The 14,651-nt window shown below is 34.6% G+C and overlaps 2 protein-coding genes across 6 annotated transcripts; both read left to right on the plus strand.

Annotated features, from left to right (window-relative positions):
- Positions 1-8,418: 8,418 nt before the first annotated feature.
- Positions 8,419-11,654, plus strand: LOC120077759. Of its 4 annotated transcripts, none has more exons than XM_039031763.1 (5): positions 8,419-8,633; positions 9,116-9,548; positions 10,027-10,073; positions 10,162-11,143; positions 11,341-11,654. In XM_039031763.1, exons 2-4 carry the CDS (start codon positions 9,233-9,235, stop codon positions 11,116-11,118), a joined length of 1,320 nt encoding a protein of 439 aa, XP_038887691.1. In that variant the 5' UTR covers positions 8,419-8,633; positions 9,116-9,232; the 3' UTR covers positions 11,119-11,143; positions 11,341-11,654. The 4 variants fall into 4 exon arrangements, with proteins under 4 accessions (XP_038887691.1, XP_038887692.1, XP_038887690.1 ...); XM_039031764.1 differs by having other exon boundaries at positions 9,165-9,548; positions 10,162-11,161; XM_039031762.1 differs by having other exon boundaries at positions 9,165-9,548.
- A 482-nt stretch (positions 11,655-12,136) lies between these two features.
- LOC120077760 (late embryogenesis abundant protein-like) lies at positions 12,137-14,315 on the plus strand. Of its 2 annotated transcripts, none has more exons than XM_039031766.1 (2): positions 12,137-12,564; positions 13,996-14,315. In XM_039031766.1, exons 1-2 carry the CDS (start codon positions 12,235-12,237, stop codon positions 14,182-14,184), a joined length of 519 nt encoding a protein of 172 aa, XP_038887694.1. In that variant the 5' UTR covers positions 12,137-12,234; the 3' UTR covers positions 14,185-14,315. The 2 variants fall into 2 exon arrangements, with proteins under 2 accessions (XP_038887694.1, XP_038887695.1); XM_039031767.1 differs by lacking the exon at positions 13,996-14,315 and adding an exon at positions 12,678-12,871.
- Positions 14,316-14,651: the final 336 nt, after the last annotated feature.

Consider the following 14,651-nt stretch of genomic DNA (forward strand, 5'->3'; position numbering starts at 1 on the left):
CACTAGGCTTCTTGAAGCTCATTCTTTTCTGTTTTTCTTCCCAGGTAGCGAAAGAGAGGAGTTCCAGGGTGCTGCTAAGGTCAAAATCTGCCATGCCACAACCACACTTCCAGATTTAAGTTGTTGCTGTAAACAGTTATAGCTAAGAGTCTGGAATTGCTGAATTAAGTCTGGAGATTGTATAAACGTTATACTATTTGTAATAAAATAAGTTAAGTCAACAACTGTTATTTATACTTGGCTTTAATTTTATTGAGCAAATCAAGTTCAGATGGGCAGTAAGTATCACATAAGGATGGTATCTACCGTCGTCACATCTCCTTCCAAGTAAGGGTAACATGGCTCGGGAGGGGGCGTGACAGAGTATATGATCATATATGCATACACCAGTTGATTTATGTTTAGGTTGACTATTTAATTGAGAAAAATATTTGGGTGCATGGACTACGTACATCCATCTTTTTGTAACCTACCTAATTCTTTGACCACAAATTATCATGTGGCAAGCTCTTCTTTTTTGTTGTTTTTTTTCTTTTTTCTTTTTTAATGTTTTTTATTAGTTTATTTAGTTATAATGTGAATGAGATGCAAAAAGATAGAGACGATCTAGGATGCACCAAAGTATTGCTATTTAATTAACTATTATTATTATATTTAGCTCATCAACTTTCATGTTGGGGTTGTTAGGTCTTGATTTGTTCTGGTGTTCTAAAAAAATGTCAAATAAGTTTTTGAAATTTAAAATTATTTAATAGATCAAAGACCTTTAAATTGTATCAAATAAGTGATCGAGCTATAAGGTGTTAAACATGTTCATATAAACTCTCCTACGTGTCTAATAAATTTTAGTATATTAACATTTTTAAGGTTAATGAATCTATTAAACATAAAATTAAATCCTAATAAGATATTTCTTCACTAGGTTCGTAAATTTTAAAAATATAAAATAGGTCATGGATCTATTATTACACACAAAATTAAAAGTTCAACGACTCGTTTGATATAAAATTTAAAGTTTAGAAACTTAATTAAATACTTTTTAAGGTTCGAGTACCTATTAGATACAAAAATGAAGGTTTAATGATCTATTAGAAATTTTGTAAAATTTAGAGGTCTACTTGATATAAAATTTAAAAATTTAGGAACTAAACCTGTAATTTAACTCAAGTTTAAAAGTTAAAACTCATTCAGATTTGAATTTATGATGAGTTTTNATAGCGAAGAATATGAAGAATAATAGTAAAATGAATGGTTCAAGGGGTAGCCATGAACCGACTTACAATGTGAACAACATATGCAATATCGGGACGAGTTATTGTTAGATAAATAATACTGCCAACAAGCTAACGATAGAGACTGGCATCTTCGAGGGAACGCCATCAAACGGAGTCAAGCGAACATTAGGGTCGAGTGGTGTTGGAGCTGTAGTAGATTCAGTGATTCCAGAGCGCACAATAAGTCTGAAGCATATTTCACTTGAGACAAAGAGTAACTAGTAGAGCTCATTGATACTTCAAGACCGAGAAAGTAACTAAGTGACCCTAAATATTTCATCTCAAAATGTTCGCCAAAGTAGTGTTGTAGATCAGAAATAGCCTGAGGATCACCCCCAATAATAATCATATCATCAATATACAGAAGAAAAAGAACAATACTAGATGCGTAAAAAGAGCTGTCATAAGAATTGGACGTAAATTCAAGTTGAACAATGGTGGAACTAAAAGTTGCAAACCAGGTTCGGGGGGTTGCTTCAACCCATACATCGCTCGACAAAGGAGACACGCATTCTGAGATAGAGGAGAGATACCTGGGGGTGGTTGCATATAGACTTCCTTAGATAATGCCCTATTAAGGAACACATTCTTAACATCCATATGAAAAAAAGGTCGTTGTTTGGTTGCAGCAACGACTAAGAAACTCCGAACGAATGTCATTTGGGCCACAGGTACAAAAGTCTCTTTATTATCAATCCCATATTCCTGAGAGTATCCTTTTGCCACCAGTTGAGCTTTATATCGTTCAATAGAACCATTAGAGCGAGTCTTGATCTTGTAGACCCACTTGCAACCAATGGGTTTCTTACTAGGAGGCAAGTCAACATAGTCCCATGTGTGCATCTTGTCTAAGACCTGAAGTTCGTCACTCATAGCTTGCTGAGGGTTAGTATATGCCTCATGGAAAGAGGTAGGTTCAACCAAGGAACTGATAGTGGAAAAACAATGAAATTCTCGAAGATGACTGAGAGATGCCCTTACTCGAGTGGAGCGTCGAATAGAAGAAGTATGGTCAAACTTCACAGGTGAGATAGATGATGGATCAGGATCAACAGAGACAGGCACAGATTGCTCAAGCTCAGTATCACGAGAAGATGTAGATGAAGGAAAAATATCAGTGGAACCTTCAGGAAGGAAGGGATGAGGACCTGAAAGAGAAGCATGAAAGGTCAAGAGACTAGAGAACATTGTATGCTGCTAGAAAGTGACATGGCGAAAGATGCACAATCTATTCGAAAGAGGATCCTAACAACATAAACCTTTGTGCTCAATTTCGTAGACAAGAAAGCAACAAATATGTGCACGTGGTTCTAATTTGATATGTTCATGGGGATGGAGAAGAACAAAACATGCACAACCAAAGACTTTGAGGTTAGAGTAATTAGGAAGAGTACTGTATAATCGTTCAAACAGAGAAAAATTGTGAATGACCGATGAAGGAAAACGATTAATTGTGTAGACAGAAGTAAGGGTAGCCTCTCCCCAAAATTTCATAGGACAGGAGGCAGACGGGAGATAAGCTAGTTCGGAATGGGGTGATGTTTACGTTCCACTCGCCCATTCTGTTGAGAGGTATGGGGACAAGAGCGTTGAACAAGAGTACCTTGCTGGGTGAGAAAAGAAAGAAGATTTGAGTCCTTATACTCTAAGGTGTTATCTATACAAAGATTTTTTTATTGTGCAAGAGAATTGGGTATGAATCATATTAGCAAAACCAATATATATTTGAGACAAGGTAGAATGATGTTTAAGAAAATATATCCAAGTAAATCAAGAGTAATCATCAATAAACATAACAAAATAGCGATATCCAGTGACAGTAGAAGTAGGAGCAGGACCCCAAATGTTAGAGTGAATTAAGTCAAAAGGTTGATCACATATAGAACTGGATTGGGGAAATGACAATGCAAGTTGTTTAGCAAGTTTGCAATTCACATAATCAAAAGGAATAAATTTGGAAACATTATTTAAATTTTTAATAGAAATCAAATGACGGAGTTTATCAAAAAAAGCATGACCAAGACGAAGATGCCACTGATATATAGCAGAGTTAATGATAGGAGCAGAACAAGAACAAACGGGCAGTTGAAGTGATGTAAGCTCAAACAATCTTTCCACTATGCGACCCATACCAACTGTTTGTCCCATCTATGAATCCTGAATCTGATACCCAATAAAGAAAAAAGAAATAATTAAGCCAAGATCACACAACTATCTAACTGAGGCAAGATTAAATGTCAGGTTTGGAACATAATAAATATTGGAAAGTTGTAGCGTGGGAGTGTCAATGGATCCAACATGGGATATGGTCATACAATTATCGTCAGTAGCATAGATGGGAGGAAGGGATTTGCAAGAGTAGGTGTAGTCAGAAGAAAAAAAAAATCAGAAGTCATATGATTACAGCAAGTGGAATCAAGAAGCCATTGATTACCTAGGAAAAACTGAAAGAGCGGAGGAATTAGATGAAATCACCTGTTTAAGCAAGTCTTGTAAATTACTCATCTAAAAAGTAGACGGGGAAAGTCCGAAATCAGTAGAGGGGGAGGTAGCAACAGTAGAGGCAAAACTAGGTTTACTAAAATTTCTTGTCTTAAAAGAATGACCCAAAGGTCGAGGTGGTCATATGGGACAATTGTCCAAAATATGCCCACATTTATGACAATATCTACATTCGACTTTTGGACAATCAGCAAATTTGTGCCCAGTGAGCTTACAGTTTTTACAGAAGAGAGCTCCAGAAGTACCGAGCATATGACTACTTTTGAGAAAATCTCAGATTGCCTGGAAGAAACGATATCAAGACGCTTTTCCTCAAATAGGATTTCCTGAATTATTGTGTCTAGTGACGGAAGAGGACTGCTATGTAGCAAAGCAGCACGAGTAGATTCATATTCTGGACGAAGCCCCATAAAAATATTAATAAGATGGAGAATTGGAGATAATCAACACTGGTTTATCCAACTGTGTCCAAATTGGCTGAAGCGTGGCCAAATATTTGTTAACGAATTGGCCAGACTCCTTATTAAGACTAACAAGGATGTTGTGTTGTTGATAATAATGAGCTAATCCAACAGACTAAAAACGCGTAGACAAGAAATTCCATAAACTCTTGACGTCATCGTACGCATCAAACTGAATATGGATGGCAGGAATAGTACCAGCCAAGTGATGATCTAATGATTTTTACTATCCCAATCTTCTAATGGTTCAATAAATTTATTATCATCCTTAACGGGTATTTACGCCCTATTAGAAAATTCTTCACTTGATGGGCCCAAGTAAAATAATTTGACCCATCAAGAATAGTACTAATAGGATGAAACACATGATCTTTCTCCATGTGACTTGGCTTAGCTCAATTGAGAAAAGAAGCTTGGCGGCTCGGCTCAGTTGGAAGTAGAGAAAAAAATGCCTTGGTAGCTCGACTCAATGGCCCAGCTTGGCGGCTTGGAGGCTTGGCTCAACGACTCGACTTGGAGGCTCGGTTCAGCCACTTAGAGAAGTGGCTTGGCTCGACGGTATTAGTCGGCTGGATCTGGATCTGGCTCAATCGAGCGGTGGAGAGCGAGCACGAGCACTTGGATCATATTGGGGGTTGGATCCGACGTCAGTGAACACGGACGACCGTCAGCAAGCTTGGCACTCGTGCGGTGGGGATCTTCGATGGAGTCATGACAAGGGCAAAGCTGGACTCGGAGTACGAAGAAATGGAGTGGTGGAGTATTGACAAAGTCACGACAACAGCATAGAAACGGAGCTGAATCCAACAATGAAGTAAGATTGCGCGGAACCCTTTACACAAAAAACTGAGCTGGACGAGCGGTGGAGTATCCACAGAAACAGACCTTTGGCAAGTTTGATTGGGCGAGCGGTGGAGTATCCACAAAATCGGAGCTGGACTCGGTTGGCTGGACGATTTTAGTATCCACAGAAAAATTGAACCCTTATCCACAGAAAACTAAACCCGAATACAGTATCCACAGAAACTGAACGCAAATGTATTTCCCTAGTTGGGCTCTATACTATGTCAAGAACGTATTTCAACCAAATATATTTTACAGAGAATGTATGGGGTATACATACAGTAGTAAGGACTAAAAATAGGCCCTAGAAAACTCAACAATCCTAAAAGTTCTCTAACAACATAGACCAAGTGTACATTGACTCAATATACATTAATAAACACTAAAGATTGAAAGTGAAATTTTAATTAAAGAAACACATAGATTAAAATAAAACTTTTAAATACTCAAAGATATAACATAGTTGGCACTCAAGTACTAAAATATGTAGTCCGAAAATATAATTTAATTATGTTATGTTATGTTATTATTAATTTGTATGAACTATGAAGCTTATTGGTTTTTTTTTTTTTTTTTTTTTTTTTTTTTTTTTAATTTAAAAAAAAAAAAAAAAACTTTCGTGTACTTATTGAATAGGAAGTGTCTAAACATGCATAATTGGTACTTCACACACGACTTTTAGTTTTAGGCATCTTGAATGTTATTTCTCCAAGAAAAAGAAAAAGTGTTTTTGCCACTTCTTCTTCTTCTTCTTCTTTTTTTTTTTTTTTTAATTTTATTTTTTATTTATTATATCATATTATATCAGCATGACATCCACCAAAATAGAACATTATCCATGTGGATTAGGATCTTGCTTTCACTATTCATTTTCGCTCTTGTTTCTTATTTCTCTCGCTCCTTTTTTTCTTATTCTTCTTTTACTATTCATTTTCGCTCTCGTTTCTTATTTCTCTCGCTCATTTTTTTCTTATTCTTCTTTCACAATGATTAAATGTCAGCACTCTTTACTCCCATTCTCACTCTTTGCTCTTTGTTCCTGAAAGTCAATAATAAGGATCAAAAGTAAGGATATATAATAGCTAGAGAAATAGACGAGAATTGCAAGAGCGAGGAGCGAGAGTCAAGAGCCCAACTCGAATGCACAAAAAAGTTATTTTTGCAATCTTCGTTGATGATGACACAAACAAAATGTCAAAAAACTTATGTTTTTAAAAGTGAGACATTCCATTTTGAGCCTAAAATTTAGATAAAAAATACAATTAGCCACTCGAATGAGCTAACTTGTTGCACTAGTATAAGCTATTTCGATCTTATTGTATCCCTTAATTTATTTAGCTCATGTACTTTTATTAATTATGATATCTTCATTTTATATGGTACTGATATATATAAGTATGTGCTAACGACCAAGAAATGGTTGGTTTGAGTTTTTCGACCTACCAAAAAAAAAAACATCCTATTTAATACCTACTTTTACTCTGGTTTTACTACACATTCTAATATTATCAACTTAATTTATACATTCAAAATCGTAATATTTATTTGTTAAGATACAATTAGCACGTATCAACTTAATTTATACATTCAAAATCGTAATATTTATTTGTTAAGATACAGGTAGCACGTCATCATATTACTTTTGATATTCTATTTTTGAAAATTTAAACTTTGTTTGATAATCTTTTGATTTTTTTATAAATTAAGTTTATATACTATGATCATATATTGATCCGTTTGTATCTGCGCGTAATTTATGTGTGAGGAATTTTTAAAAAATTAAACCAAAATTTGACTTTAAAAAAATAGTTTTAAAATTTATTTTTGTGGTTTTAGAATTTGGTTAAGATTTCAAGTCTTTAGTTAAAATGAAAACTGTATGATAAATAAGTTGAAAGAAAAAAACATAATTTTAAAAAATCAAATGGGAAATTTATTTCCAATAAATATTGTTTATCTTTTACAAATGTTCTAAAAAAACAAATCAAAATTTTGAAAATTTAAAAAAAGTTAGATTTTTTAATAATAGAATATTTAGCTAAAAATCAAATATGTTTAAATGAAATATAAAAAAATTTACCAATAAAATTGGGAGGAAACAAACGTAATTTTCAAAAGATAACTTATTGATAAAATTATAACAATTATAAATACTAAAATATCAACTTTCTAAAAATTAGATAAAATATTGGTTAAGATTTTTTTTAGCTCATTAAATTATAAGTTTGATTTCATAATTTTAAAACTTTTAATTTAACACCTATAGTTTAATTTAGGCTTAGTTTTTTTTAGAGTTGTGATTCTTAAAATTTCGATTTAGTCCATGTGATTTAGTCAAATTTTATAAATCATTCCTATCACCACCACGTTGACATATTTTTACAAGATAATGTATTAGTACTTTTTATTTAACAACTATATTAAGTATTAACACGATATAGAGAAAACTAGTGAAGTTTTATCTAATTATATAAACTAAATTGAAACTAAGATCAAACTAACTGTACGATCAAATTCAATTTTAGATCTAATACATCAATCATTTTTTTAATATTTATATGACAATAACTCATTATTTACATTTTTTTGTTGAGATACAATTTCAAAATTCGATGGCCTATTCCTTTTAAAGTTGTTGACATTGATGATACAACATAAAAACTTACTAAAATTATACTTTAACCCACAAATTAAATTCAAACTTTTTTTAAAAAAAACCAAATAAATTCAAACATTTAAAAATATAAACCAAATTAAATTTAAATGTAAACCATAAATATAGTTTTTTTTTTAAATAGTTCAAAAACCAAAATATTTTTATTTTTTATAATATTAAAACATAAATACAAAAGTCAAATCTCTTTAATCAAAATTCCACCATTAAAAACACTTGTCAACTTTCTTTTCTTTTTTCCCTTTTCTTTTTACGGTTTCACTTGTCAACTTCAGTCAATTAATTAAGATATAGATTTCGACAAAAATTTAGAAGTTCAAATATTTGACTCTAAGATCGTTGAATTTAAGAAAACAAATCGTTTTTTAGAAGGAAAAATAAAAACACGTATTTGATATATTTATTTATTTTATTCAAGAAATCCAACTATATAAAATTAAAACTTAAGACGAAAATGATTTAAATCTAAAAATAAAGAAAAATATTCAAGAATTTGAAAAATGTCAAACCATTTATCAAAACAGTAATATATATATATATATATATATATATTTATTTATTTTGAAAAATCCCTAAAATAAATTATATTTACATCCAAATAATAATTGTCACCATCATGAGAATACAAAAAGTTGAAAGTTGAAATAAACGCATTTTATTCATCTTCATCATTTTACGCATCTCGTCGTATTCTTTCTTATTATTCATCCGCCATTGAAATTCCCCAAGCTCTGACCTCTGCATCAGCTTCCTTCTTAGCCCTAACCTTCTCAACACTATCTTCAACCTCTACACAAGCCCACTCTCATCTCACTTTCTCTTAATCATCACCAACTTTCCTCCGATTCGTTTTCTCTTTCAGGATTCGGTCCGTTTAAGGTATTCCATCTATCACTTCATCTTCAACTTTCCTTCTTATCCTGTTGGGGTTTGATGGTCGATTTTTTTGATTTGGAAAGCGTGTTGGTAATTGGTTTCACCGTTTTGGAAATCTGATTTATTCTTTTGTTGTTTATAGGTGTGTTAACTTGAGTTCCTCTCTGTTGTTGTCGGTTGTTTTTGGTGTTTTACTGCTTTACCTGCTCTATAATCTGAATCATTTGAATTGATGGGTTTTTTCTGTGTTGTGTGATTGTGTTTTTGTGTTTAATTTCTGAAAAGGGTTTGGTACTTGGCAGTGTTACGTGCTATGCATTTAGGGGTTTTTATTTTCTTGGAATATATTGATCTTTCGTGTTTACCTTATCTAATTTGATGGTTGAAGAATATGGGTATGGAGGAGAAATTGCAGTGTTAACTTTCTAGGTGTTTGTATGTTTTGGGGGTTATGTGATGAGATGGTTTGTTGTGTTTGGTTTTAGACAAGAGGGGGCTTTATTTGGAAGAGTGTTGTGTTTGGGGTCTTCACAGGTTACAGACTGGATAGTGCAAGTGATATGCAGCAAACAATACGAAATCTCATTTCAGGGTTTTGAAATATGGGATCTGTCTGTTGTGTTGCGGCTAGAGACAAGACTGTTGGTGTTGGATCTGGTAGTGACACGCAGCATAGGAATATTCGTCACTCGCCGAGTTGGAGCTTTCGATGGGATCATCCAGGTCGTGTGGTTGGTGAGGAAGTTTCTGTGAACTTGATTTCAGATGGAGTAAGCAGAAATGATAGGCCAGAGTTCAAATATGAATCCTCATATGCATCAGAAGAGGGTAGTCCATTGGAACATTTTCGTAGACAGACATGGAAAAACTCCTCAGTTTCTGAAGGAAGTACGGGGAATGTGAGGACACCTACATCAGGTATCTTCCAGACATACACATTTATCAAATGTTTATGTCTCTCATTTTTCTTTCACTCGATGTTATATTAGTTTTGATAAGAACATACACATTGGTGGGGGATTCTTCTGTTTCGTGGGGGTGGGAGGAATTGATTTGTAATGCAATACTGAAGAAAGACTTAAATGACTGCTGATAAGAAATAATAGCAATTATAGCAATACAGAGTTTAAAGCTTTTATGCTACCTTCAATTCAATCTTCTTGGCGTGCGGGTTTGATATAGTTGGCTGCTGCCCGGCAGATTTACAAATTTCTTGTTATTGTCAAGCATGTCAATCATGCATAATATTTTTCATTGCAACGATACTAGCTCAACCTGAAGGCAGTGAAAAAGGGGACCAGGCACAGCTAAATATCGGATCTGCCATGGTGTTTGGGTGGTCTGACTTTATTTCTTCTACATCCCATCTCACATATTTTCCCTGTTATTGTGATAGGTTGTTCTATTTCAAGAAATGTTTCCACAGATGTTAGTTTCGAACAGGTAGAGCTTTCCCTGTTTGCATGTATTGTTTTATTTCCCTTGTTAAATATCGTATCTAAAGTATGAAGTTGTTTCTATACTGAATCAGGTGAAGAAAGCCACTGAATATGCGACAACTTCTATGTCTCCTGCAAAAGTATCCCTTTCAATACCTTCTACTTCATCTTTGTCAACATCCCCTCTGTCAATCCACGGCCATCTGCCTTCCACCGGTTTGACCTCGTCGAGATTGTCTCACCGTTCTCCCGGACATCGATTATTGCGTCAAGTATCTGGCAACCGCATCCCAGCATACAGATCACCAAGTAGCTACACAGTTTCAGAGGACAGGCGTGCAATCCCTGGGAGCAATGATTCATTACGGGGCTCACATGGTGGGTCTTCTGATGGTTGGTCTGTGAATGCTTTCTCTGAGCTCATGACAACTTCACATAGGGGAAGATGGTCCTTTGGTAGTGAATCCTTTGACTTTGCTCGTGAGAAGATGGTTAGATCCTGCAGCCTATTCTCGACTTCACCTTCTGCTGATACACAAACATGCGGAATTTGCTCCATGTTGTTGGTTGAGAGATCTTTATGGACCAGCCAAAAGATAATTGCTAACAATGAGCTGTCTGTCGTTGCGGTACTAACTTGTGGACATGTTTATCATGCTGAGTGTTTGGAGAATATGACACCTGAAATTAGCAAGTATGATCCAGCCTGCCCACTATGTTCATTTGGTGAGAAGCAGACACTAAGGATGTCTGAAAAGGCACTTAGAGGTGAATTAGAGTTGAAAATTAGAAATAAGAGGTTAAGGAATCGCATTGCTGATAGTGGTCTTGATGTCGAAGCTACCATGTTTGATCATTTTATAAATACTGGACAACAAGGGAAGTGCCCTAAGTTGTCCTCTAGCTCCAGTTTGAGAGGTTCCTCAGGGAAGGGTTTCTTGAGGCGTCACTTCTCCTTTGGCTCAAAGGGGGGGACTAAAGCCCTGCCAGAAAGTAACAACACAGCAAAGAGAAAGGGATTGTTATGGTCAAGATCTACTAAGATGTGACATTTTCTATAATTTCTTATGGGAGGTGAGCTTCCCTATCCATGTGCGTGTTCCCGTCTCATTTGGTAGTTCATCTTGTTTCCACATACATCCCATGGAAACCATTGGCCGCTCATTTTCTTATAGCTTCATTATTTTTAGAAAACAAAAGTTATATATATATATATTAAAAGTGAAACACTGTTGGATTCTTGTTTGACTTACAATTGTTCATGAACGCAGGTTCCGCAGTTAACCCCTGTTAGGTAGCTGGTACACAAAGTGGAGAATGCAAGATAGAATTGACCAAGGGGATACTACAACATCCCTGGGTTTGGATAGTTGGATAATTCTTTATGAAATTTATACAGGCTTAGTTTGTGGCGTCAACACTGTATATAGGAACGTAGGGTAAAAAAGAAGTAACAGTTCAGATAACAAGATTGAAAGATTGAATTGCATCATGACGAATTAGATTGGCGATTCTCATTCTTATCTTGTACAAATCAATATGTTTTCACGTGGACAATTGTATGCATGTGTTATGAATTCTGATAGACTGCCTCTGATTTTTTTACACAAGCTTCTCTGATCATGGGTGGCTATCGTTTTGCCGCTGCAACCAACAAGGAGACATCAGGTACGATCAGTGGACCCCAATCTTTCCTCAATTACACTCTTTTCTTGATTCTAATTGGACTGTAAAAATTAGCATATACAATATTCACTGACCGAGAGTTTAGTTCAATCTATGTTCCAAGTCAAAATTTTCTTGTACTTTTATGAGTAACCCACATGTGGGTACTCCATTTTGATTAGTCCTGTCTCTAGAAACCCCTTGTTGTTGGCATGTATGGTAAAAACTTGTATTAAGTTTTAGAATATAGCTTCTTTCTCCAGTTTGTTTTTGGCTGTGCGGACACTCCTACGATTTGGCAAGAAGTGACCTCACGTAAGAACAAGATAGATATGGTTCTTAAATATTTTGGATTTGGATTGGTTTCATTTCAGAAGTTGACACCTATCCCATAAACCTCTTACGTGGCAACCCCAAAAAAGATTACGTGTTAGGCTTAGACAGGTACCTAGCTTCTGCTTTTATGGTTGTTTTTTTTATGTCCGAGTGTGGAATGGGAGATGAAAATGGCGAAAATGGCTGATATACGCGACGAGCATGGCAACCCCATCCGACTCACCGACGAGCAGGGCAACCCGGTTCTGCTGACTGATGAACATGGCAACCCCATGTGGCTCACTGGCGTCGCAACCAAGGTTGGCACGACGCTCGGGTCACTGATGTTTGGTGGTGGTGGCAGCCGGGATGGTGGCCATGGTTGTGCTTCTGATGCTCAAGCTAGTTCAGGAGGTGGCTATGGCGATGTCGAGCAGGTGCTGCCGCCGCATGAAGAGGATGAAGATGGTGGCTCTACTGTTCATGTTCGCTCTACCAGTTCAGGCTCGAGTTTGGTGAGTTCCAACTTTTATAATTAAGATTTGTCGTTTGACTTAATATTCTCTCTCGGTCTCCTTGATTCTTTTTATTTTCTTTTTATTCTGGTGTTTGCTCAATCATTTTTCAGATTAAAGAATTAAGGGGAAAGAATCCATTCTTACCCTTGAAGTTAGCGAGGTTTATCAATTTTAACGTAAAACTTCCGATTTTGTTCTCAGGTTTTGATTAAAATGTTGCAAAGTTTACACTAAACTTGTGATAGTGTTGCCATTGTAGATTCGTATTAAATTTCAGTCAGACATTGCAATATTTTGATCAATATTTTCACCTGTGAATCACATTTCTATTATATCGTAGAAAAATTCATGAAATAGGACTAAGTGTGAAGTATAAAATGTCACTAATACAAATATCATGTAAATAATGAACATGAATATGTTAGCTTTTTTAAAATTCTTCGGCGGGGTTTAACTCCTCAAGGGTGCGTGCCTTAGTTGTGAAATTTTAAATGTTAGAAGATTTAATACCACAATTGATTGTATATATTCATCCAGCTTTTTTAAAATGCAAAGCTTGATTTTTGAAATTAGTGAATTCATAAAGATGTTCTTTTTGTTGAACATAACATTTCGGGTGAGGATTTGTTGCCCAGAACCAGAAGCAAAAATGACAAACTTCATGACGGGGGGTTAAGGAAATTTTTGTATGGATGACTTAACATTTTTTTAAAAATAAAATTCGATCATTAAAAACTACTTAAATATCTTTTAGTCTCAGGTTCTAGTTCGTTTTTTCATTTTTTTTTCGTTTGGCATTTAGAAAAACTATGCAAGTTGTCATTTGTTATTACTTGTTCCTAAAAGAAGGCAATGTCATCGTTGTCGCTACTATCGTTAGGAGGCAAATATAGGGAATGGAGCGTTGCGAGCGAAATATGGAGAATGGATCTACAGATGGGAGGTTTATAGAGCAAAATAGAATGAGAGTTGGGAGAGAGAGGAAGAAAATAAAAGGTTAAAAAAATAATTGATATTGCAACATTTTGTTTTGAAAAATTAGGTTAAATAGCATTTTGGCCTAATTTTTTTAGATCAATCTATCAAATTATTTGAGATTATGATGCAAATTTATGCAATTAATATTAGGATTGTCCATTATTTTCCTGGAGAGTTGCAAGGATGGCTTAAAATTTTGGTCCAAAATGAAATATTTTTTTAGCATGCGGATTAAGATCTCACTTTCTCATTTTTTTAGGGTTTGATTTCTGGCTCATACCTCTCTATTTTCTCGCTCTAGCTTATTTTGCTTCTCTTATTATTGTGATGCAAGTGAAATATAAAAAAAGAAAAAGAAAAAGAAAAAGAAAAAGAAAAAGGTAATTTGATTTCATTTATAGGAAGAATTTTGTGAACTATGAATTTGTCTCCATCTTGCATCATTTTCAGTCTGAGGAAGAACAAAATGAGAGGAAGGGGGAGAAGAAGAAGAAGAAAGGACTGACTCAGAAAATAAAAGAGAAACTGAGAGGAGGGAAACACAAAGAGGAGCAGCCTTATGCTTCTCCCCTGCCGACCACCACGGAAGGCAGACTCTCCGACCACCATGGAAAGAACTCACCGAACTTAATGTTTTAAATCTTTAAGAGGACGTTTAGGGCAAGAAGTTGGATATTATAATTCTAAGTTATTATAGTTGGGTTATAAAAGTTTGTGTTTGGGGTATAGATTATTTTAGTTTGGGTTATAATAGTATATGTTTGAGATTAACTATTTTAGTTTGAAAATAAAATAGTAAATAAAAAAAAAATGATGAATATAAAATAGTAAAAACGGTAGTAAATAGTAAAAACGGTAGCAAATGAAGGTTTTGAAATAGTATTGACGGTAATTGTTGGTTCATGTACGGTGAGATATGTTTTTAGTTATCGTAATTTCAAATGTCTATCTAGTCTCAATATTTTTAGTAAAATTTTAACAGAAACATAGTTTTTTGGTCTTTAAAATTTAAAATATGATATATTTAGTTTTTAAGTTTGAAGTTAAAGTTTTATATTACAACTTTATTCTAAAGATTTGAGTTTCATTTCAATTTGGTTTCTAAA

The sequence above is a fragment of the Benincasa hispida genome, chromosome 5 (genome assembly GCF_009727055.1).
Source record: "Benincasa hispida cultivar B227 chromosome 5, ASM972705v1, whole genome shotgun sequence".
NCBI lineage: Eukaryota > Viridiplantae > Streptophyta > Magnoliopsida > Cucurbitales > Cucurbitaceae > Benincasa > Benincasa hispida.